At 36.7% G+C, this 24,547-nt stretch overlaps 2 protein-coding genes across 11 annotated transcripts in view; both read right to left on the bottom strand.

Annotated features, from left to right (window-relative positions):
• plekha7a (pleckstrin homology domain containing, family A member 7a) overlaps positions 1 to 13,684 on the bottom strand; it is a 119,725-nt gene extending 106,041 nt beyond the window's left edge. For all 10 annotated transcript variants that reach the window (XR_010898400.1, XR_010898401.1, XM_067419005.1 and 7 more), the window contains exons 1-3: positions 13,549 to 13,684; positions 13,366 to 13,442; positions 13,181 to 13,238 (exon numbers count right to left, since the gene is read on the bottom strand). Coding sequence is in view for 8 of the 10 variants with exons in the window: in XM_067419005.1 (XP_067275106.1) it covers positions 13,181 to 13,238; positions 13,366 to 13,442; positions 13,549 to 13,631 (218 nt within the window). In the remaining 2 variants the exon portion in view is untranslated. The remainder of the gene's footprint in view (positions 1 to 13,180; positions 13,239 to 13,365; positions 13,443 to 13,548) is intronic.
• Positions 13,685 to 18,788: 5,104 nt separating this feature from the next.
• Positions 18,789 to 23,706, bottom strand: ppp1r15b (protein phosphatase 1, regulatory subunit 15B). Its single transcript, XM_067419826.1, has 3 exons — positions 23,336 to 23,706; positions 21,049 to 22,136; positions 18,789 to 20,209 (listed from the first exon to the last, which is right to left on the bottom strand). Exons 1-3 carry the CDS (start codon positions 23,481 to 23,483, stop codon positions 19,997 to 19,999), a joined length of 1,449 nt encoding a protein of 482 aa, XP_067275927.1. The 5' UTR covers positions 23,484 to 23,706; the 3' UTR covers positions 18,789 to 19,996.
• Positions 23,707 to 24,547: the final 841 nt, after the last annotated feature.

The following is a 24,547-nucleotide window of genomic DNA, read 5'->3' as shown; positions in this document are numbered from 1 at the left end:
TGTTTCAGTGGTGTGTATTTGTTTCAGTGATGTGTATTTGTTTTCAGTGGTGTGTATTTGTTTTCAGTGGTGTGTATTTGTTTGCAGTGATGTGCATTTGTTTGCAGTGGTGTGTATTTGTTTCAGTGGTGTGTATTTGTTTCAGTGGTGTGTATTTGTTTCAGTAGTGTGTATTTGTGTATTTGTTTCAGTAGTGTTTATTTGTTTGCAGTGATGTGTATTTGTTGGCAGTGATGTGTATTTGTTTCAGTGGTGTTTATTTGTTTCAGTGATGTGTATTTGTTTCAGTGATGTGTATTTGTTTGCAGTGATGTGTATTTGTTTCAGTAGTGTGTATTTGTGTATTTGTTTCAGTAGTGTGTATTTGTTTGCAGTGATGTGTATTTGTTTGCAGTGGTGTTTTTTCGTTTGCAGTGATGTGTATTTGTTTGCAGTGGTGTGTATTTCGTTTGCAGTGATGTGTATTTGTTTGCAGTGGTGTGTATTTGTTTGCAGTGGTGTGTATTTGTTTCAGTGATGTGTATTTGTTTGCAGTGATGTGTATTTCGTTTGCAGTGATGTGTATTTGTTTGCAGTGATGTGTATTTGTTTCAGTGGTGTGTATTTGTTTGCAATGGTGTGTATTTGTTTCAGTGGTGTGTATTTGTTTCAGTGGTGTGTATTTGTTTGCAGTGATGAGTATTTGTTTCAGTGATGTGTATTTGTTTGCAGTGGTGTGTATTTGTTTGCAGTGATGTGTATTTGTTTGCAATGGCGTGTATTTGGTTGCAGTGATGTGTATTTGTTTGCAGTGATGTGTATTTGTTTGCAGTGATGTGTATTAGTTTCAGTGGTGTGTATTTGTTTGCAGTGATGTGTATTTGTTTACGTGGTGTGTATTTGTTTGCAGTGGTGTGTATTTGTTTGCAGTGATGTGTATTTGTTTGCGGTGGAGTCTATTTGTTTACGTGGTGTGTATTTGTTTGCAGTGATGTGTATTTGTTTGCAGTGATGTGTATTTGTTTCAGTGGTGTGTATTTGTTTTCAGTGGTGTGTATTAGTTTGCAGTGATGTGTATTTGTTTACGTGGTGTGTATTTGTTTACAGTGATGTGTATTTGTTTCAGTGGTGTGTATTTGTTTTCAGTGGTGTGTATTTGTTTGCAGTGATGTGTATTTGTTTACAGTGGTGTGTATTAGTTTGCAGTGATGTGTATTTGTTTACGTGGTGTGTATTTGTTTGCAGTGATGTGTATTTGTTTGCAGTGATGTGTATTTGTTTGCAGTGATGTGTATTTGTTTGCAGTGGTGTTTATTTGTTTTCAGTGGTGTGTATTTGTTTTCAGTGGTGTGTACTTGTTTGCAGTGGTGTGTATTTGTTTCAGTGGTGCGTATTTGTTTCAGTGGTGTGTATTTGTTTTCAGTGGTGTGTACTTGTTTGCAGTGGTGTGTATTTGTTTCAGTGGTGCGTATTTGTTTCAGTGGTGTGTATTTGTTTGCAGTGGTGTGTATTTGTTTCAGTGATGTGTACTTGTTTGCAGTGGTGTGTATTTGTTTCAGTGGTGCGTATTTGTTTCAGTGATGTGTATTTGTTTGCAGTGATGTGTATTAGTTTCAGTGGTGTGTATTTGTTTGCAGTGATGTGTATCTGTTTCAGTGATGTGTATTTGTTTGCAGTGATGTGTATTTGTTTGCGGTGGTGTCTATTTGTTTTCAGTGATGTGTATTTGTTTTCAGTGGTGTGTATTTGTTTTCAGTGGTGTGTATTTGTTTGCAGGGATGTGTATTTGGTTGCAGGGATGTGTATTTGTTTTCAGTGGTGTGTATTTGTTTGCAGGGATGTGTATTTGTTTGCAGTGATGTGTATTAGTTTCAGTGGTGTGTATTTGTTTGCAGTGATTTGTTTTATCTCTCCTTTTTATTGATTTATTTTAATTAATCTGGTGTATTTATTTATAAAGGGTGAAGTAAGTTAATTTTATAAAATGATATGGTATGCTCCAATCATCAAGCAGGAAAATGTGTGTATATAAGGCAGCCGTCACTAGAGGATTGATGGACGGATCATGTTTTTTTGAGATGATGAACAAAGTTATGGAAGAGCTGCTTGAGCACAACTCTGGCCTCAATTGTTTATGAGGGGAGTATGTACTGTTTTAGTTTTGTAAAGTTTTTATTGAAAAGCTGTTTTCAATCCCGTTAGCCTCATAAATAAATACATAATAACTGTACAGAATCAGCAGTCTGCAGTACAGCAACCAGTTCACTTCACTATCACACTAGTAAACACTCCAAAAACAACGCTGATTGATAAAATAACTTGTGTGCCTTATACACAGAATGAGATACTGTATCTTTAAATGATATACAGGGATGCCAAACTGCACCACATCCTCTAAACAGATCAGAACTGTGTCAAAGATATGTACCTGTCTACTCCGAAGATGGCCCCGTCCGTCTTTGGCCATGCAAATTTGTGTCTGACCAGCACCGTCTCATGACCCGAGCCCCCTTCACGACCACAGCAGTTCCCCATCTCCGACCTCGTCTCTGTCGTTCTGTCTCCTGTCTCTGCCTGTCCAAGTCTGCCAAGGCAGGACACACGATCTGATGCTGCACTAAGATGCCAATGGTAATGTTTGCAGTGAGGGCGCTAGGGGTTCATGGAGCTAACGCCTCCGGTTTTCACAAAGCATGCCTTTAGCTAGCCTCATCTGCCTCTCAATTTCTCCTTTGTCCCGACACCCCCAGCTAGTGTTCTGTCCTGCAGAACCCAACATACAGCCTACAGCCAATGATATCCATCACAAGCAGACATGACAGAGAACACGGTTCCATAAGCAGTAACACTGACATTACAAACCATATAAAACACGTGCCTAACAATTCCAGGGCTCGACAATAAGGACTGCCTGTAAACAACGCTTGGGACAGTTGATGGAACTGTAGGGCCCGACTGGGCTAGTGCTGCATCGTCATGAAAGTTTATGATTTGCACTTGTTTAAGCCCTAAGTGCAAGAAGACAATACACAAACGAGAAACTCAAATTCAATACTCACTTTGTGCAAATTTTTGTGTGCAGCACACATCCAAAGCCGTCGTTACAAAGCCCATCTCTCTACAGTGATTTTACAATCATTTTAAGAGGCGATGAGAATTGTTTTTGTGCGCAAAAAAACTAAATAACGACTTCTATAGTGATGGGCCGATTTCAAAACAATGTTTTGAACGGTTATGAATCAGCGTATTGATTCATTATTCGGATCGCGTGTTAAACTGCTGAAATAACATGACAATGGCGATCCGAATCATGAATCAATACGCTGATTCATATCCGTTCAAAACATTGTTTTGAAATCGGCCCATCATAGAAGTCGTTATTTAGTTTTTTTGTGCACAAAAACTATTCTTTGTAATGGCATCTTTAGTGCCTTTTATGGGTCTTGAAATGACATTGGTGTCAATGGAGGCCTGTCTGAGCCATCGGATTTTTGGGTGAACTAACCCTTTAAGTGAATGTAAATAGTTAAAGGTACAGTGTGCAAATCTCAGCGGCATCTAGTGGTGAGGTTGCGAATCACAATCACCCATCACTCACCCCTCCTTTTCAAAGCACATAGAGAAGCTACGGTGGCCGACACAGGACAAAGATGTCTTCGTTGTCTGAGACAGCAGAGAGTGACTAGCACTCTGTAGAAACGTTTGTCCGTTTAGAGCTACCGTAAAAACATGACGCCGCAAAATGGCGACTTCACTGTAAGGGAACCCACGGTGTATATAGATAGAAATAGTTAATTTTAAGGTTAAAAAACACCACTGAAAACATAGTAAGGTATATTATATGGCTTTTTTGTCAAAATATCCTCATAAATATTACACACTGCCCCTTTAAGAAATAAAACGCATGTAATTGGATCCATGCCGCTCTTAAAGTGACAGCAGCCTAATAAACCTGCTGCTCTGTTTTAAATGTTAAACAAACAAGAGAGAAAGAAAACACCCCCTGGTCATGTCTAAATAACTTTTGTAACTTTAATAAGGATTCATCTATATTTAATTTATACAGTTTATACATATAAACTAAGCAGTGTTATTTTACAATTGATTATTATAAAGAATTGTGTTTATTTGTGCTATTGTTCGTAAATGAATTATTTGTTCTTTTTTATTACTGACAGTTTTACTCATTTATTAATATTTAAAATTGATAAGGTTTTGTGTCATAACGAAAACAATAACTAGGCCTATTTTATTTTCATCCTGCGGTGCAGTGAAATTTTTGGCTGATAATAATAGTATTATTGTTATTAATTAAATCATTATAATTTTTAGTATTATTTTTTTTTAACTTTTTTCTTACCGTATGTCATAATGCACTGCTAAAAGAGAGCATTTTGAGGATTGAGGGTTTTCGACTCAGAAATCCTCTCCTGTGGTAAAAGAGGGCATCCTGCGGTGCAGTCGCCGAGCCTGATCATCTGGAGAAGGTGACCTGAGAGATGTAGGTGGAGTGCCCTCTACCAGCATCAGATATGGGACAAGGTGGAACAGATGAAAAAAAAATCTTCTAATCAGACCGTCTCTTTCTCTCTGTACTGTAGCTCATTTTAATTGACTTGTCTTGCATAGCTATGATAGCAGCAAAAAAAGACAATGCAATCAGATAGTCTGGGGGCAATTCTGACAGTATCTTCAATCACAAACAAGCTAGAGCGATGATAGATATTCAGCTCAGAGCTCTTTCTCTTCGCGAGAAAAGGCTTTCTCTGCAATTATCAGTCATTTTGTGGTGTGAAAGTGATTGTTTGGATGTCCAGCATTGTTATCTGCTGTCTAGTAGTTTTTATGCCAAATTAATTTTAACCATATATCTACTTTCAAATCTGTAATGAACATCTATATGTATGCATGAACATGATCAATATGTAAATTAGTATGTTTGAATGAAGAGTAAAGTTTTGATGCAGAATTAATTTAATATATATTCTTAAAATATGTGCATCTAACAATCTTATATTAAAAGATGGTAGAAAGCAGGCAGACTTTTGCTAGTTTGTGAGTTGAAAGATAAGATACTAAATGTTTTAGAGTCGCTAAGACTTTAAATGTATTTTTTAAAGAAGTTTTTTATGCTCACCAAGGCTGCATTTATTTATTTATATAATATAATGTGAATATTAATACAATTTTAAATAACCGTTTTATATTTAAATATATCAAAACAATTATTTCTGTGGTCAAAGCTAAATTTTCAGCACCGTTACTCCAGTCTTTAGTGTCACATGATCCTTCAGAAATCATTCTATTATGATGAAGAAACATTTCTTATTATCATCAATGCTAAAAAAATAGCTGTGCTATGTAATATTCTCTTTTCGAAAAACAGATTTTTTTTTTCTTTGGTGAATATAAAAAAAGTATCATTTGAAATACAAATGATAGGTAACATTATATTCTAAAAGTTTTTAGTGACAATTTTGATCAATTTAATGCATCCTTGCTAAATAAAAATATAATTTATTTAGATAGCCTGTGAATCAGAAAAGGCCTGCACACTGAGAAAAGGCGTTTATTTGCCAAAGAACGTGTATTTATTGTATTCATCTTCAGTATTTTTGTTATAGCTGTATGAGTTGTCAAAGCCTCAGTTATTAGAGTAATAGAACAAAAGCTGTAATTTGGTTTTTGAAAGACTTTTTAGAAATAAACAGCAATTGAATTGCCTATTTTCTGCAAAAACACTAAATACAGTATGTTCCTCATACTTATTGTCTCCCAATATCCACATTTCAGTGCTTGCAGACTCCAAATTCTCTTTGTGAAGGTCACATAACTTCATGTCAAAAAACCCTATATTCACATAGACATAAACTCAAACGATGTAAGTATAATAAAAAACAAAACAAAGAAACACTCACACTCCCTAGATGATGGCAATGTAAGTCAAGTATAAGAGTAAAGACAAGATCTGAGAATAAAGTTACAAAGACATTGTGCTCAGTGGATTTCTCCCACTCTCACAGCCTGGAGGGCACATTAATATGTAATAGCTCAGGAAAGCTCACTCATTTTTATCATAAAGAGATTCATTAATATGAAGCGCACTGAGCTGCTTGGCTCACGCACCCTTTAGGCCGCAAAAAAAAACATCCTAGTTTCTCATCCTTAGGGTCTGAGCTGTGCATGATTAATCATTTAGTTGCTATGGAACTTGAAATCAACCACAAACAGATCATAACAAATTGATAAGATAAACCAAGTATTTGTGATAAGCATGTACCTGTATTCACTGGATATGCTTCTACATTTGTGGAACTAAAATTAGCTGTGATATCATGACCTTATCATTATCAAGGCCTGTTGAAAACCAAAAATGTGACTCAGCGTACAGTGTTCTGTTTAAAGTCATGGGTAAAGTGGGACTCTCATATCCACCCCCTGCTGCCTGTTAGGGTAACTACAGTCTGCTTCATCCTCAGATCAAACAACACGAGGTGCACTGCACACTGAACAAGATGTGTACACAATATCTTAGCAAGATTCAAAGCATCAAGCATTTACTTAACCTAGAATACAATAGTTCCTTTAGTACACTAATGCAAAGATATTCTCAATTTCAGATTTACCAACCCCAAAATAATTTTTTGGTTGGTCATGAGATGTAGTTTTTGGACAAAATGTTAAAGAGCTAATCAGTAATAATATTCTGTATATGCAACAAGTGAAAATTCTACGTGATTCAAGAAAATGAGCTTTAATCACTTTTTGCTTTATTACATTTCGCCTGATGAGGAAACAATACGGGCCAATCCTAATCATTTTTTGCATGGAGAGAAGAAAAGAGTGCAGATAATCATCAGACAAAGCAGGCCTATCTTGTTTGACATAACATTACCTTGCTAATAAAATGGATCAGCGTAAACCAACACCAAGTGGGCCATAAAAAAATTCAGCATAATGCAAAGTAAACCGCATCACAGCGAAGGTTCATGTAGCAGCAATGTGGTTTAAACTCATTTTCAATAAGGACAGTTCTATCATGTATTATATAGGGTTCAGGGAGTGAAAGTACACTACCAGTAAAAAGTTTGGTGTCAGATTTTTTTTAAATACATTTTTATTTTTATTCAGGAAGGATGCAATTAAACGATCAAACGTGACAGTGAAGACATTCATAAAGTTAGAAAGAAAAATGCTGTTCTTTTCAACTTTCAATACATCAATGAATCCAAACCTGATTTTGTACCCTAAAGCCCAGTACTTACAGTAAACTTGCCTAAAAACGAGTTCAGACAAGACTATTAAGGGTGACATTTAAGGATTACAATGAATATTCATTGTACATTTATTACACCACGTAAATAATTACGGGGGCATATTAAATTGAAATCTTACTGGTTTATAAATCATTTTTGTACAGCGTACAAAACAATCATCCAGACAAATCACAATAATATTATAGTAGTAAAGCACTCTAATATAATTTTCACTACAATCAAAAATGGAGACGCAAGACGGCAAGTGCATTTGAATAAACCGAGAGAGCCGTCTGTGATACATGCGCTGTTATAATGCGTTGCTATTGACGACGGTCATCATTATAAGAAAGGAAATGCCACAGAATATAATCTTGCTATAAAAAGTACGTAGAGCTGCTCGTTTTATTTGTTTATTTTTAAATATAAAACTTGTTGAAATGTTTTCAGTGTGTGTATATCACACTTTCATCTCATTTGAAAAAAAACCCATGATAATATTGATAATTGTTATAATTTTGGCCACTATAATTTTCATACCGTCCCATCCCTACTCGTACGCAAATCAACTTGCGTAGGCCGTCTGCTGGAAGCTAGTTTTAGTTTATAAAGTTTTAAATATGGATATTTTTCATATAAAACCCCATCGCTTTGCTCCAGTGGGCCTTTATTAACCCCCTGGAGCTGTTTGGATTCCCATTCACTGCCATTATAATGCTTGGAAGAGCAGATTTATATATATATATATATATATATATATATATATATATATATATATATATATATATATATATATATATATATATATCCCCGAAAGAAGAGGATGGCTTGAGGGTGAGTAAATCATGGGATAATTTTCATTTTTGAGTGAACTATCCCTTTAAGGTTAGGTTTAGAGGTGGGTTCAGGGTTATTATTACATAGTTATTACCCAGTTATGTATCTACCAGGTGTCAGAAAAGGACAATCCATTTGCAACATCTCACAACGACACTGCAACAACAGCAACGATGATTTTAGTCAATTTCTTTTCTTCACAGCGGTGGCTTTCGTTCCTCCCTATAGGCCAATATTCCAATATAAAGTTCATATTAGCTAGATCAGCGATTATCATAAAATACAGTCTACTGTTGCTAAACTGCAGGACGTGCTCTATAAAGTTATTAACTACAGTAAGGCACAAAAGTCATGCTTATATATATCAAAGTTTATTTAGTTTAGGATGTGGCCTACTGTATATTCCTGTATGTCATGCAGTCTTGCTTCTGGGGAAACTGGTTTCCCAAAGGAGAGCAACAACACTGGATTTATAGCAGCAGTGACAAAGCACAATATGTGTCAGATGAGCTTTATCAAGTGCTGTCAGCATTTTTTCACAGCCCATCTCTCAGCCACACACTCCTACAGTAGATCCTCCATCATATCTCCCTCCAAAAAGATTACTGGTCATCATTCTTCAGCTTCTCCTTCCCTAGAGCAGGGAATGGAAAGGCCAGGACAATAATAATCGGAAGGTAGGTGGATCGTCCGTCACATGATAATACATGTTAAATCTATACGTCAAATCCTGAGTAAAGACAACATTCCCTCACAGAGAATTCAGCTCACTTTCAGCAACATTAATAAAGTTAAATATTTACCTGATCCACAGGATCACAAGTTCATTTCCTCTTTATTGCACGGGATTTATGATAGGACGCTCCTACTGCTGGATGGCCAAATGTTATTGGTGGGCTGCATAACTTTAGCTTGATCCAGTACACTACAGACTGTTTAAAGCAGCTTCAGAGTAACTTAAACAGTGATGCAAACTTCATCAAATATGAGACAAATTCAAATTCTGCTGTAAGGCAGCTCTAAAAAGACAATAGTGTCATTATTCTGCTCAAGTCCGTTCAGTAAATAAACGTTTAAGGTTCATCAACTATGACTTGTAGTGTGATTAGAGAACACAAAGCCTGATGAAACTAAGATACATGTGGATTGCAATATATAAAGTTTAGTTTTAGTGCAGTATTTTAAACAGTGTAATATCTGGGCACTTTTCCAGATCGCCAGACATGTGAACTTCCACTGTAAGCGAATATCTTCCGGTCCCCGTCATCGCAAATTGCTGTACGTCTGATACCTAAGAGATAATAATATACTGCAAGACACTTGACAGAACATACTTCAACGTTTCTGCAAGAATATACGAACTCAAGAAATCAGGATCCAGAAATACGACAGTGGATAACAACTACGGTTGCACAATATATCGGCCACCATATTGGTATCAGCCGATACAGTATATGTTCATTTTTAATGTTATCATTTATCAGCCTGATTAGAAAATTTGGCCGATAAATAATGGATTTTTCCTTCAGATGAGACACTTCAGATGCGCACTGTCTGCTATGATGTCTTTGAATTGCTTGAAATATGATAGGAATCTCTTCCAAAAATTGAAATGCAGTCAAGTGCAACATGTGCAGTGCAAGTCTGTAATATAGACTACATCAAAATATAATATGAACATATGTACAGCCATCCAATCACAGTGGAGGAGGGGCGGGACAAATACAACACTGACCAACCGCCACATTCTGCGTGTCAACAACAACAAGCAATAATAACAGAACAAAATTATTCAAAATAAGAGCCAGAGCAAATACTTTACATTGTATCTGCAATTTTAAATAGAATCAATACAGAAACAAACTGCCTGTGAAATTAGTAACACTTACGCATATTTTCCGTATCAAAACAAGCAAAGAATCTCAACTGAAGAAAAAAAAACACTGCCTGCCAAAACGCTCTCGAGCGCTCACAGTGAGGCGTTTTCAGCAGAGCGCCTAACGTTTTCAGCTGAATAAACACGCTTTGGTGGACACACGGCCTAAGGAAGCAGAACGTATCCTTAATAACAATATATGTCGACAACGATGTACTCGAAACGGAAACGCTTTTCCTCGTACAGAAGCAACATTGTCGAAATGATCCCAGTTCACAAGGATCAATGAAAACAACTAAAAACATTGTATTATGCATGCAAGGCCAGTAGTTGGCGATTCTTCACTTTGTAAAGAAACACTTGTCACCACACACACACAATTCTAAACGCAACTCTCAAATGTTGAAAAACAATCTTTAGCGAGCAAGAGAAATGTTAAAGGGATTCTTCACCAATTTTTCATATTAAACTATGTTATTCCCTAAACTAAAACGAGTTGACACATACCTCTCTCGTCTCAGTGCTTGCTCTTAATCTCTCTGATGCGCGGTGACGATGTGATAGCATTTAGCTTAGCCCACTAAGCCCAGTTAATTCACTATGGTACCAAAAAGAGACCAAGTTAGAAGCAACCAAACACCTCCACGTTTCCCCTATTTAAATACAGTTACACGAATAGTTGAACGATCAAGTATGGTGACATAAAATAAAAAATGGCGCTTTTCTAAGCGGATTAAAAAAGAGAACTATAATGTATTGCGGAATAGCACTTCTGAGAGTACTTCGACTCGGCGCAGTAAAAAGTCCCGGCTGAAACATCCTCCTCACATCTCCCCCTCCCCCCCATTGACAGAAATGAGAGATTTTTGATGTGACTCGAGATATGACTCGGGTTTATACTATTGTACAGAAACACATTTTTTTAATCACACCAAATGTTTTTAAAATAATTATATCAACCGATCAATTACAATCCACATCTATCATAGTCACACTACAAGTCATACTGTAACTGTACAGGGTCAGTCTACAGTAGAAAGTCACTATTGCATCCTGTTTATCTTCAAACAAACAGACTCCACCCACGCAAGAACCTCAAACCTACTGGCAGGTGATGTCATGTGATGCATTTTGAATTTGTCAGCAAATACAGTTCTGCAGGCTGACTGCTCTTTTGCTCTTTCATACTCAAGATTCAGCTCTCATTTGATCATTATCTATTCTTCTATGAATTATTAGGCCCTGAGCCAAAAGATATGAGATATGAGAAATCCCTAGAAGAGATTGAGACTCAAATGTAGAGCACTAAAAGCCAGATAGGAGATTAAACACACCTCACACAGATCCTCTACCAGCACGAACATCATGGAGCAGAACAAGACTGCCAAAAAAAAACAGTTATTTCAATAGGGATCCACAATATCTGGACTTTTGTGAGGACTGAGTGGTAACCCAAAGGTGGCAAGTTCAATTCTCAATACCAGCAGGAGGTTACTGAGGTGGCCTTGAGCAAGACACCTAACCCCCAATCGCTCCTTGAGTGCCAAAATGGCTGCACCAGGTCTGTGTGTCCACTCTAGTGTATCCACAAATGTACAGAGGTCCAGCAAACATATACCTGCATGTGAAACATTGCCACAAAAGCCAAACCTACAATCCTAGCAACCAGAACTTGGCTAGTGGTGCATTCAAGTGCTCCTGGAAAGTTCACATTTACAAGGGAATTTGGGAAAACGTGTTTACGTGCGTTCAAGTCACTTTTGTCGATGCAAGTGTAAACCCACCTGTTCGAACCACCCGCTCCAAGCAGGACTCGAACCCGGGTCCGCCGGCATGAGAGCCGGACGCTCTAACAAGCAGGCTAAAGGCTGCAACCTCTAGTGTCAGTCACTAGAGTGTCTCTTAAGGACAGAGAAGTGAGGTTTTACTCACACAGCAACTACTAGCTGGCCTCTGTTACACAAGATGGCGGTGTATCTTCTCTTAATTAACTACACAAAAAACACACTCTACTTCTAGAAAATGAAGAACAAAGAATGAGCAACAGGGGTGTTTTTCTTTTTAATGTTTTTAATTTATGAAGCCACTGTCTTATTTTGTTGTAAATAAAAAAGTCTGATAACGTAAATTCAGTGGTAAATACCTTTAAATATTGTGGTATTCCACCACCTTTCTCACTGACACGCTCCCAACTCTGAAAATCCCGAGCTTCCCACTAGTATTTACGACTTTGTGATGGCGTTAATGTCAAATGAAATCAAAATCATTTATACAGCACAATAAAAACAACAGCAGTTGGCCATTGTGCTGTACAACAGGATAAATATCTAAAAACAAAACCACAAAATAATAAGGGGAGTTTACATCAAAAACACCAATCAAAAAATGTAACATTCATGTGCTTCAGCTAGTAAATACCATCTTTTTAAAATGACTTGAATGTACTAGAATATTCTGGCAAGCTTAAGGTTCTTTAAAGTTATGAACAACTAATCTATCAGTAGGCTAATGTTAACGGAAGTGATCTGGTTTTTAATAATGTTCTCAAAACACTAGCACAAAAACATTATTTATACATTTTTCATGAAACGTTTTTTTATGAAATGTTTTCAGAGAAAATTCTAAAGTAACGTTCCATAAGGCATAAGTTAACGCTTGCAAAACGATCAAATGGAAACATTTGTATAACCCAGAATTTAAAATATTCTTAATGGAACTTTCAGAAATAACAATTTTATAACGGGAACGTTAGCAAAACGTTCTTAGAACCTATTTTTGTTTGGTAACTCATACATTTTGTCGCTAAACAAACAGGTAGAATCATACAGCAAACGAGTGTTTTACTTACTAATACTTGAACTGTGTGTGCCAAAGGCAGTGTTTAAAAGATTACAGCTCTACACAATATTTTGGTAACGTTAGCTCAGCCAACATGACACTTCAACTGAAAATGCAAAGGGGCGTGTAGCCCATCACACCTGTTCTGATCTGTAGACTTTGAAGCCTACTTGAATACCTACTTGAATACCTGTCTGTCTACAAACAAACACAAAAACTGTGTATAGCACCTTTGTTGTCTCTCGTGGACAATTCTTATTATTAATTTTTACCTGATCAGAGGTGAGACTAAGCACAGCCATATTTGGCCCTCATGACCTGCGTTAAACTGTAATTCACCTGGCGCACTACAGGATCGCAGTAACGTATAATTACAATAAACACATCCACTTACTCAATAAAGAAGCTCGCTCCTTCCTTCGTAAACCCTTCCTCCCAACCTGTGGGTAGATCTGAGGCAGGGAAAAAAAATAAAACGTTTGCGAAACTTTTAGCGTTCTGATTTTTTTTTTCTGGATGCATGTGCAACTGAATAACACTGGAATCTAGAAAGCTAAATGAAAGCATGAATGCACGTACCGGACCGGATCATGTGTCCAGAATTGACAGGTTCACCAGTGCGGGGATGAAGCCAAGTGGTGGTGCACGTCTCATCGCTGGCAGGAAAACAAACCACCTGTTAGCGATGCAATTGGCTGGAAAACACTCGAACGGTATGAGAAAGAAATTCTTTCTAATGCAATAGTAAACATAAATCCTCACTCAATGAAAAAGACCCTGCCGTCCCCGCACACCCCATAGGAGCAGTTCTCAGGTAAGGTGTCCCGCCGGAGCGGCGCCGCCATTATTCCCGTATAAAGTCCTGTCTACCTCTCATTCCTCCTCGCTGTCCTCCCTCTGAAGCGATCAGCGCTCGGGCAAAAGGCGATTAAAGGGGAGGGCTAACTTTGCACTTGGCTTTCAGTGAGCAAGCTTGGCCGACAAAAAACATCAATTCCATACAACACAGAATATCTTCCTAAAACATCGAGATAATCATTGCTCACGCTCTTAAGACAAAATATTTAAAAAAGCCCTATTTTATTCCAACGACAAATGCTGAGTTTGTACAGATAGGGCTTGTATTTACTTTGTCAATCCCTCCCAAACAAAAAAACTACCTCAGAGGATAGTCATTAAACAGCTAGTACAAACAATTATGAACATAAATAATTAATGAAGGGGGGGGGGGGGGGGGGTTAGTTCAGTCAAAGCCAGAGTAATAACGATACAACAACAAACAAAACCTGCATATTGACATATGTAAAGTTAACTAAGCATCAAACACAATATTACAGAGAGGTGTGTGGAAAAAGAAAAAGTTACATATCATGTGTGAATTGTGAATCCCATTACTACTCCCCAGGAAGTTATTAGCAGAGAAATTGCCAGACATGAAACTTTATGAGAACCTCTTAATAAATATTTAATAATAGGCCTACTTGTATAGATTTTTTAGTCAGATTTAGTCAACTTGCTTTGTGCTATAAACTGTATTTAACCAATATGCATGTCATTCATTCATTCATTCAATACTTATCATATGCAAAAGTTGCACAGACTTTGTAACCTGCCTGTGGAGTTTCTCACAGTTACTTATATATGTAGGCCTACAATAAAAAATATATTGTTCAGTTGTTTCCTTGCTTAAGTTATTACTGGTTGTTTCACTATATGGCTTTCTAGGCTACATAAAAGGTGTGCTCAATTTTTATATGGTCGCATTGTGACATCTAGAGGCGTATGAGTATAATGCAAAAGTTACTAACTAATGCAATTTCTGTAGATAGCATTAATTAAATTAATTAAATTATTTCAAATTCTCATTAATACTGATGTTTATATTATTTACGGGGTTAAATATATGCCTATTGTATATTAGCTATAACATTTTATTAATTAACATTAATTTATTAAAAAACTAATTATTTATCATTTTGACTCTGCTCAGTTTTTATTTTAGTATAATAAAATCAATTGTGGACCCAGGGTATGTAAATAACCTGGGTACATTAATAATGTAATGTAAATAAATAATGTATAATGTAGGTATAGGCTATATTAAAGGGTTAGTTCACCCAGAATTTCAATCATCTTCGGAACACAAATAAAGATCTGTTTTGATGAAATCTGAGAGCTTTCTCTGACCCCTTCATAGACCGCTATTTAACTAACACTTTAAGGCCCAGAAAGGTATCATTAAAATAGCATTGTTAAAATAGCCCATGGGGTTCAACCTTAATGTTATGAACCGTCAAGAATACTTTTTGTGTGGGATGGGTATTCCATCCATCCATCCATCCATGCATCCATCCATCCATCCATATAAAGTAAAAGGTCGCTGTAATGTGGTCTGGTTGTATTTTTATTTTGGTTCTTTTAATTTTAGATCAGATTATGGAGAAGAATAAATAAATAAATATAGAATATCTCTCTCTCTCTCTCTCTCTCTCTCTCTCTCTCGTGGTGACTGTCGTATGTCACATGTTGCCCTCTTGTGGTGACTGTCGTGTAATACACACAGCCACAGATAAAGAGAGATAACCAGTAATAATCTTTGAAACCAACGGCTTGTACTGTGATTATTTATGCGTGCACATGGGTTCCTTTACCAGCCTATGTGAACAACCAGAGAGCTGCTGTTGCCAAATTGAATTTCTAAAGAAATTTATGCATTATATCTATTCAGCACAATTATATTTGATATTTATTATATTTCCATTGAAAAATATCATCTTTCAGCAATCTGTTTTATATTTGGATGGAAGTAGAATGAAGAAGATACTAAAATAGCAGTAAATAATTATAAAAACAGTGATTGATGAAGTAATTGATGAAAATTAATTAAAGTTACTCAGCACACACACAACAAATTTCATATAAAATAGAAGTACATTTACTTTTCTTCATTAAAGCGTCATACTATATACTGTATATAAGTTTGGGGTCAGTAAGATCAGTAAGAGTGAAAAATTGAAGGGGGTCTGAATACTTTCCGTTTATATATATATATATATATATAATTATTTTTTTGAACCATCACGTTCCACAAAAATACAGCACATGAAACATTAATTTCCCTATATTATTGAAGACATATAGACTTCTATTGATTTAATATCATGATCAGACATTCAGTTTTATATAGGTTATTTTCAAGCCTTAACATTAAAGTCTCATCTATTTTCAAGTCACTTACATGTATATTTTACCTTGTTTTACTCTTACTTGTGGGGTAGAACCAGAGGTGGACAAAGTACACAACTCTATTACTTGAGTAAAAGTACTACTGGTCAAATATTACTCCGTTACAAGTGAAAGTTGTAAAAATAGATTTTTACTCAAGTAAAAGTACAGAAGTATTTGTTTTCAAAAGTAAATTTTATTTTTTATGCCAATGCATAAAAATGTTTTTTTTTAATTATTATTATTGTTGTATAAATGCACACTGTCATCATGGTTTAAGTCATTCAGTGATGCTCCATCTAACAACTAGCATATGACTAACTTAAACTCATTTAAATACTTGTATAAATAATACAAAGCCCTTTACAAAGCTGCTGTCACTTTAAGGCTGAATGCACGGATCCAATAAACTGATACACATCTGATATTCTCCAAACTTTACCACTCTTTCTCCCAGATGTTTATTTTTTAAATATTTTATAAGACATGCACCAAGTGTATGCCAACTAAACTAATCTTGATTTTTTTTTAAAACTGAAACATACTTTGAAAGTATGGCTATGGGTGCACACACTTGTGCCTAAGAACCGTCTTCTTCCATTTTGCTATGAACTGATCAATGTTCAAAAAAAGTTGGGGAAATGTATGTGACCCTATAAGAGTGATTCCTGACAGACTGTCTGAAACAACAACAACAAAACTTTTAAAGAAGGAAAAAATCATCCACTGACTTTCAGAGCTGCTACAGAAACGACTTTCGACCTAGATAGAAATGTAGTGGAGTAAAAAGTACGATATTTGTCTTTCAAATGTAGTGAAAGTAAAAGTCAAAAGTTTTCAGAAAAAAAAAATACTCCACCAGTAAAGTACAGATACTCAAAAAGTGTACTTAAGTACAGTACTCAAGTAAATGTACTTAGTTACTGTCCACCTCTGGGTAGAACAGCTTGTCGCTGGGGCAGTACTCTTAAAAGAACAACTTTGTGCCATTTTTACCACAAAAAGGTTCATAGTAGTACCTTAAGGTACGCATTTGTACTCAAAGGTACTAATATGCACCTTTTAGGAGTAAAAAAGGTATAAAGATGTAATTTTAAGGGTCCTGCCCCAGCGACAAGCTGTTCTACCCCTAAAGGTAGAATTTTGACACCCTTTTTCTGTACAGACCATAGGGTTAAAGAGCAGACATTTTTATTTGGGTATGTCATTTTCAGAAACTTCTCAGAAATAAGGGCACACGTTAAAAGGTTAATGATATTTTCTATGGCCTAACCCCAAACCTACCCATCACAGAAACACATACAAAGCACTAGATTTAAATACACACATGTTTCGGACGATTTATATGCCCTTTTAACTAGCGAGGACCAAATGTCTAGTCACTAGTCGGTTGTTATAATATTTCACTATATAAGTGAGGATATTTGATGCTCAAGTATAGCTAAGCTTTGTATACACACACACAGGTTTTCATGTTTTATGGGGACTTTCCATAGACATAATGTTTTTTGTACTGTACAAAGGGTATATTCTCTCCCCTTACACTAGCCCTACCCCTAAATCTACCCATCACAGAAAACACTTCATTTTGTATGATTTATATGCTTTTTTTTTCTTCTAATGGGGGCCAAAATGGAATTAAATAAGGTCAAAAGTGACTGGTATCACAATCCTTGTGAGGACATTTGCTTCCCATAATGTAAGGAATACCAGGAACACACACACGCAAAACAAAACTGATACTAAATCTCTATTCACATTGACAAAATGGCTCTGCTGCAACTCATTTGAATATTCAAATATTTTTACATATCAGACAGGGAAGCATAAGCATTTGTAATGCTTCATGTTTTTAATTCACATTATTGACATATTCTGTACCAATTCAACATGACTAACGTGATCCATCTCAGGTTTCTCCCTGTAACATGAGATGTGTCCGACTACCTGTGCTACCTTTTTTTGTGTGCGTGTCTCACACACACTGTGGCTGCTGATTGCTCTATTGCATCAGACAGTCAGCGCTTTGTAATTGTGACTCCAGAGAGCCCACTTCTCAAGCTTTGGACTCTCCAGGATGAGTAATAGAGGCTGGGGCCGTGCCGTCCGCCCTCCCACAACACATCAACCCCTGCTGCAATCATATGCAATCCTCTCATTGCCAAATAGTGGTTGCTTAGAGACCAGGGTCACCTGGGTGAAGGCACCTTAGGAGAGGAAGACACCATAGCAGCACCGCATGCAACTACCTTCATGCATCCCCGCTAGCAAAACTGCACGCTGTCAGATCTGTTGCTTCCTAAACCGACACATTTGAACAAGCTGAGAGGAAAGAACAAGAGTGTCACTCTTAATATAGTGCTAAACAATTTCCTAATAACATATGTCCACCTTTACACAATCAATAACAGTGTCTGCAATGCTATCCAATTAACTCAAGGACAAAGCATCATTAAATTAGACCCGCAGTCTGTTGTCACAGCGCGAAAGATTGCGTAAACGATTGCTTGTCTTTGCACCATGCAAGTTTGTGTCGAGGGGAGATGCTAATTGATTTCTCCTCAAGGGAGAGAGTTTCATCACGCTTTGTTTTTAACCCTCTCTTACACACGGTGCTCTCACAGGAGTTCTCCACCTCTGCAGTCGCAGTCTGAGACACAATCAACCGGTGAGATGAACCAAAACAAACCAGCCAAGACACTGTACATTTTACAGCAGGACGTGATGATGGAACATCTGAAGGGAACCAGTGGAGAAAATACACAAAACAGTTTCTGTTAAGCAAAAGAGTTACTGCCATTTTATTTATTCTCAAGTACAAGTTGCAATGATCAGTGAAGTCAAGTTTAGCAAATATCTGACAGTAGTATCTGTTTTTGTCTAAGAACAGAGGATGTAGGATGACATTTTCAAGTTTGGGGTTGGTATAATTGTTTTTTAGTTTTTGAATTAAGTTTACTATGATCACCAAGGCTGCATTTATTTGATACAGTAAAAATAGTATAAATTATGGAATATTATTAGAATTTAAAACAACAGTTTTGTATGTTGAATATGTAATAAAATGCTATTTATTTCTGCGATGCAAATCTGAATTTTCAGCATCTTCAGTGTCACATGATCCATCAGAAATCATTCTAATTTGCTGATTTGTTGCTCATGAAACATTTCTTATTATAAATGTTGAAAACAGTTGTGCTGTTTCACTTTTTTTGTAGAAACTGTAATACATTTGAAGAAATCAAATGTGTTTAATCGAAATAAAAATATTTTGTAACATTACAAATGTATTTGCTGTCACTGTTAATTAGTTTAACGCAAAAAAGAATGAATTTCTTTTTTTTTTAAATCTTACTGACCCCAACCAAATAATATATATATATTAATGTAAACATTGAGGTGCATTAACTTTATAAATCATTCAAAAACTACTTTAGCAGCCTATTCTCACGCCATTTCAAACCAATGAAATAAACAAGGGATAGTTCACCCAAAAATGAAAATCGCCATAATTTACTCATGTCGTTCCAAACCTGTATGACCTTCATTCGTCTGTGAAACACACAGATTTTTTTGTCCATATAACGAAACAACTCTTGACCCAATTGGCTTTCATTGTATGGAGATTTTTTTGTGTGTATGTGTGTGTCTTCCAGACAGAATAAAGAAAGGTTTGGAAAGACTCAAGGGTGAGTATATGGTGACAAAATTTTAATTTTTGGGTGAACTATCCCTTTAAATAAAATAGCTCTAGTCTACTACTCCAACATATATCTACAATTTGTGTTCAAATGAATGTGTGTGATCAGTCACGCTGAAAAGTCTGTAAGGCATAGCAAAAACTGATTATCATTAGTAGCGGTCAAGGTACAGTGTGTGTGTTGAGGTATAATTGTCAATTTAAGTCAATATAACAGTCTGGAAACTATAAGATCAATAATTACAATCAAAAGCAACTTTTTGCAGATGGTTATTTAAGGGCTGGTTATTTCTTCTGTACGCCGTCCGTATAGGCCCACTGCTTTTCTCTGTGTGACAAACTAAAACAGTAGCCAATGGCTTTCTCAGTGTCACTGATTCTCTTTCGGAATCGGTCTCTGTCCCTCGCCAGCTCCTCCCACGGCCCTTTACGTGATGCTTGAAGGGCAAAGGACCAACTGTGCATCTTGTGAACTTGTACGACGGGAGAAAATTTCACCTGGAAAACATTAGCAATGTGCTGTTATCAAGCAATGATTTACAACTGACTTAGCCAAAAAGGTTCTACTGTCAATAATCTTAGTGATGTGACATATAGGCACGGTTTACACCTGGTGTTAAGATGCGTTTTAATCGATTGGATCACAAGTGTACGACGCTAAATACAAGTGTAAATGGGGTCTAAAACATTTTGAGCTTGTTCCCTTTCGACCATTTCCAGAAGAGGTATTCAACCAGATTGCTTTCATAGTGTAAACGCTCATGTGGCCGAATGTGTTCAAACAACCACACAAAAGACCGCCTACTGACCTAATGCGGAAATATTATAGGAAGCGCGCTAGCCAGATGGAATTTGAACTTGAGACTTAAGTTTGGTTTGAAGATGAAAAACGTCCCAATCACAATGTTCTCTCACCATTCCTGATTTCTAACACACACTCTCAGTGTTCGGCTTGTCTTGTGGATATTAGAGCAGAAACGAAAGCTGCTGCTCTCCGTATGTTTTACAGTCGTCTCCGGACGCGTTCATATGTAAATTGCGTGAGCTTAATTCATCCATTAAATCAACAGATCTGAATAAACCCATACATTTAGCCACCCATTGACCCTCCTGTCGAGTTCAGGACAGAAGTGGTTGAAAGGGGACAAAAGAGATGGATTAAAACACCTGGTAAAACATGAATGTCTCTCCCTCGTCTACTTTTGATCCGATCGACTAAAACATCTTAATACCAGGTGTAAACAGGGCCACGGTTCATACAGAAGTCACTTTCAAACCAAGCAGCTTTCTGTTGAAATTTGCGTGATCAACTCAAACTTGATAAGACAGATAATTACCTTCTTGAAAGTGGGACATTTCCTCTGGTTGCCCTGAACGGCTGTCAGACCAACGTTTCTTCTCCATGGCACCACCGATAATGTCTCAAAGGGTAATTTGTGGCAGCAATGGCGAGGAACTTTGCTGGCCGGTAAAGGCGGCTTTGAGCGCCTTGAAGATTTGAAGCGTCTCGTTTTACTGTGGCTGGGTGAGTGGTGTTTGGACGGTATCGGTGTGGCTGGTGAGCTTTGAAGCGGGGCTCTGAAATTCAACGGGTGATATGGGTCATCACTCTGAGAGAGGGATCTCCATAAGGCCTCTTCTTCTTCATCTTCAGAACCTGGTTTGGGAGATTCTGAGGCTGTAGAAGTTGTGGATTGTGACGTCGGACTTTCAGGCTTTGTGACCACCTGCGTTTTGCTTTTTTCAGTGGCCACACTGGACAAACATGCCGTGAAGTGCAGCGGGTGATACGGATCTGTTGAGCTGGTCAGAAGTTCCCAGAGTTTGTCACTCTCCTCTCGTTCACCTTCGAAACAAGAGCTGTCTGTGCTGCCCCAGCTGAACTCGCTGTCTGAGAGCTGACCGACTGACTGCACTTGACACGGCGCTTGAACTTCCTCCGCAGATGAACCAGACGAGTCAGGATCGCCGATGGGCTTTTGCTTTACAAACTCCTTTGGAGAAAACCCTGACACGCATGCGGTAAAAGTGCGGGTGCTCTCTGCACATTTCCCCTCGGAACCTCCTAAAACTGTCCAGTCATATCCGTGTTTCCACACGGAGTGATCTCCAATATAGAGATCTTCGGTGTCGTTGAGACACTCTGTTGCGTGGGACACGAGGTCGTCCACCAAAGAGCAACAGAGTTCATCGCTGACCAGACTGGACAGGACAGCTCTGGAGTGGGAGCTCACGTCGAACGGGTCCCTGCCGAATTTTGAAAGCGGACTGGAACCCCCGACCACCATGGTTTTGTTGTTTTCGAACAAGGATGAGAGCAGGAAACTGTCAGAAGGGTCTCCTGACCCACTTGTCATGTGCTGAATGTGTTGCCCTGTCTCGTCTGTGATTCTCAGATGCACTTCAAACCTGAACATCTGGAAAACTGGGAAACAAACAAAAAGTTGTTACTGGACTTACTTCAGGTCATAACCATAAACAGAGGCCTTCCTCAGTTCAATACACCAATAGAAATAAATGAAATATATATGCAGTATATAAACTGGTGTGCGTGTGTGTGTGTAATAATAATAATAATGTTTTAAATAATTATTACAATGTAAAAATACTAAAGTAAATATATTATATAATATATAAATATTAACTAAAATATAAAAATATACATTTTATTCATAAAAATAAACAAGCATTTATATATATATATATATATATATATATATATATATATATCTATATATATATATATATATATATATATATATATATATATATATATATATATATAGTAATACAATTATAATAAAATATCTACAATTTAAGAAAAAGTGTAGGCCTATTAATTGGTTTTACTAATGCTCTTTGATATATCTACATTAATTTATATATATATATATATATATATATATATATATATATATATATATATATATATATATATATATATATATATAATCCAGTTAAAAATAAAAATACAATTATTATAAAAAATATGCAATTTTACTTTTGCTTTAGAAAGTCTATATTGATTTTACTAATGTTATTTGCTAACACTTTACAATAAGTTAATTCAATAACATTAGTTAACATGAACTAAACATGAAAAATACTTCCACATAATTTATTCATCTAAGTAATAATGTTAATCTCAACGTTTATTCAAACATTTTAAGATAAAAAAAATATATCTGTTAGCATTGTTTATGCACTGCGAACTAAATTGAATATGAAGATCAACCAACATTAACAAAGATTAATAAATAAATACTGTAAAAATGCTATATATAATGTATTTAACTAACAATGAGCAATTTATTAGTTTATGACATATGCAATAACAAATTACACCTTGTAAACTAATACCGTTAAGTATTATAGGCTACATTTCATAATTTGTAAGTATCTTTGGATAAGACTGCTAAATGAATTAATGGGGGGAAAAATGTTTTTTATTTTTTATTAATCGATCAACAGTTTGCACGTTGACATACATCTATAAGAATAGTAGGCTACATCGATGCGATGTTATTATTATTAATAATAATCAGATTATGCATACATCCAATGGCCAAGCTTATTGATAGCATACAATACACCACAATGCAAATATATGAATCTCAAAATTACCCGTCATAAAAGTGCAGCAGATGACCTGGACCAGCAGTCGCAGTTGTTCCCACACCACCGTCAGGATCTGTTTGGTCCAGGGCAGAAGCATCATGCCGCCGTCCCCGAAGCGCCGCAGCGCGGTCCGCTCCGCACCGCTCCTCTCCATCCTCAAACAATACCCTGTCACGTATTCTGATATTCGTCCCTTGGCGTGGTTTCTCTGTTGTTATTTATCGGCTGATTTTTGAAGTTTGCTAACCACATCTTCCCAGATATGTGAGCGTTAACTCCGAGCGAAAGCTGCTGAGTTCCACATGATCACCGAGTCCAGTTTACAGCACCTCCGGCGACAAATAGCCCAAACTCATGAAAGCGCTGCACTATAAACAAATCTCTCCTGCCTGCAACCTTTGATTTGATCGCGTATGTGTCACTCACATTAACACCGCCTTCTTTTGCAACAAGCCACGCCCATTGGATGGCGTAGCCCAGTGACGCATGGTTTGTTGTCCCATGTGAAATATCATGAAGCCACAGGTTTGCTGTACATATTGCTACTCTTACATCACACTAGGCTTACTATATACTTGTGTATTTAAGCAATTCATTATTAAATTGATGAAAAATAAGGTTTTGTACTCGCTACGTTCAGACTCCGGAAGGGCCAAGATTGAACTTGCCATTTTTTGTATTGTTGAAATGTGAATAATGAATTGTTCATTAGATAAATGAACTTACATCAGATCATGACTGAACTAAAGCCTCACTGCGGCGCTATTTATTGCTGAGGCAAATTGTCAACCTTGTTGCTCTGCTTCTTGCATCATACATAACATGTAGCCTATTGTTTTTAAAAACATTGTTAAAAATGATCAAAGATAATGTAATGCATATGTCAAATTGTTACATAATGTATTCATTTTATCTGTAGAAGACCTTTCAGCACCAATAACTGGCCTTAAGAACAAAGAGTAACCTATACAATTGCTAAATGTTTATAATTTTAAATGTAAATAAAATTGGTTTTAGGATTTACAACCTACAGTGTCCAAAAATCATGTGAATGGAAGCAGATGGAATTTATTAGCACTTCTATTTGTTCCCAGTTTTTCCTATCGTTAAAAATACAGTGTACACCTAGCACATTGTGTGTGAGCTGTCAAGGAGCAAGTGTCAGTTCATGCATACTTCATCACCATTAAGCCCTCACCCCAGAGACAAAGCAAATGT

The sequence above is a fragment of the Pseudorasbora parva genome, chromosome 16 (assembly GCF_024679245.1).
Source record: "Pseudorasbora parva isolate DD20220531a chromosome 16, ASM2467924v1, whole genome shotgun sequence".
Taxonomy (NCBI): domain Eukaryota; kingdom Metazoa; phylum Chordata; class Actinopteri; order Cypriniformes; family Gobionidae; genus Pseudorasbora; species Pseudorasbora parva.
The sequence above is the reverse complement of the archived record's forward strand: the minus strand, read 5'-3'. Positions and strand labels throughout refer to the sequence as shown.

What these genes read in the sequence shown, in the direction of transcription:
- ppp1r15b (XM_067419826.1), bottom strand. Translation starts at nt 23,483, where the DNA reads ATGGAGAGGAGCGGTGCGGAGCGGACCGCGCTGCGGCGCTTCGGGGAC. An exon ending in CTGCTGCACTTTTATGACGG is followed by an intron (nt 22,137 to 23,335) that starts GTAATTTTGAGA and finishes TTTGTTTCCCAG; the next exon opens with TTTTCCAGATGTTCAGGTTT. An exon ending in AATGTCCCACTTTCAAGAAG is followed by an intron (nt 20,210 to 21,048) that starts GTAATTATCTGT and finishes AATGTTTTCCAG; the next exon opens with GTGAAATTTTCTCCCGTCGT.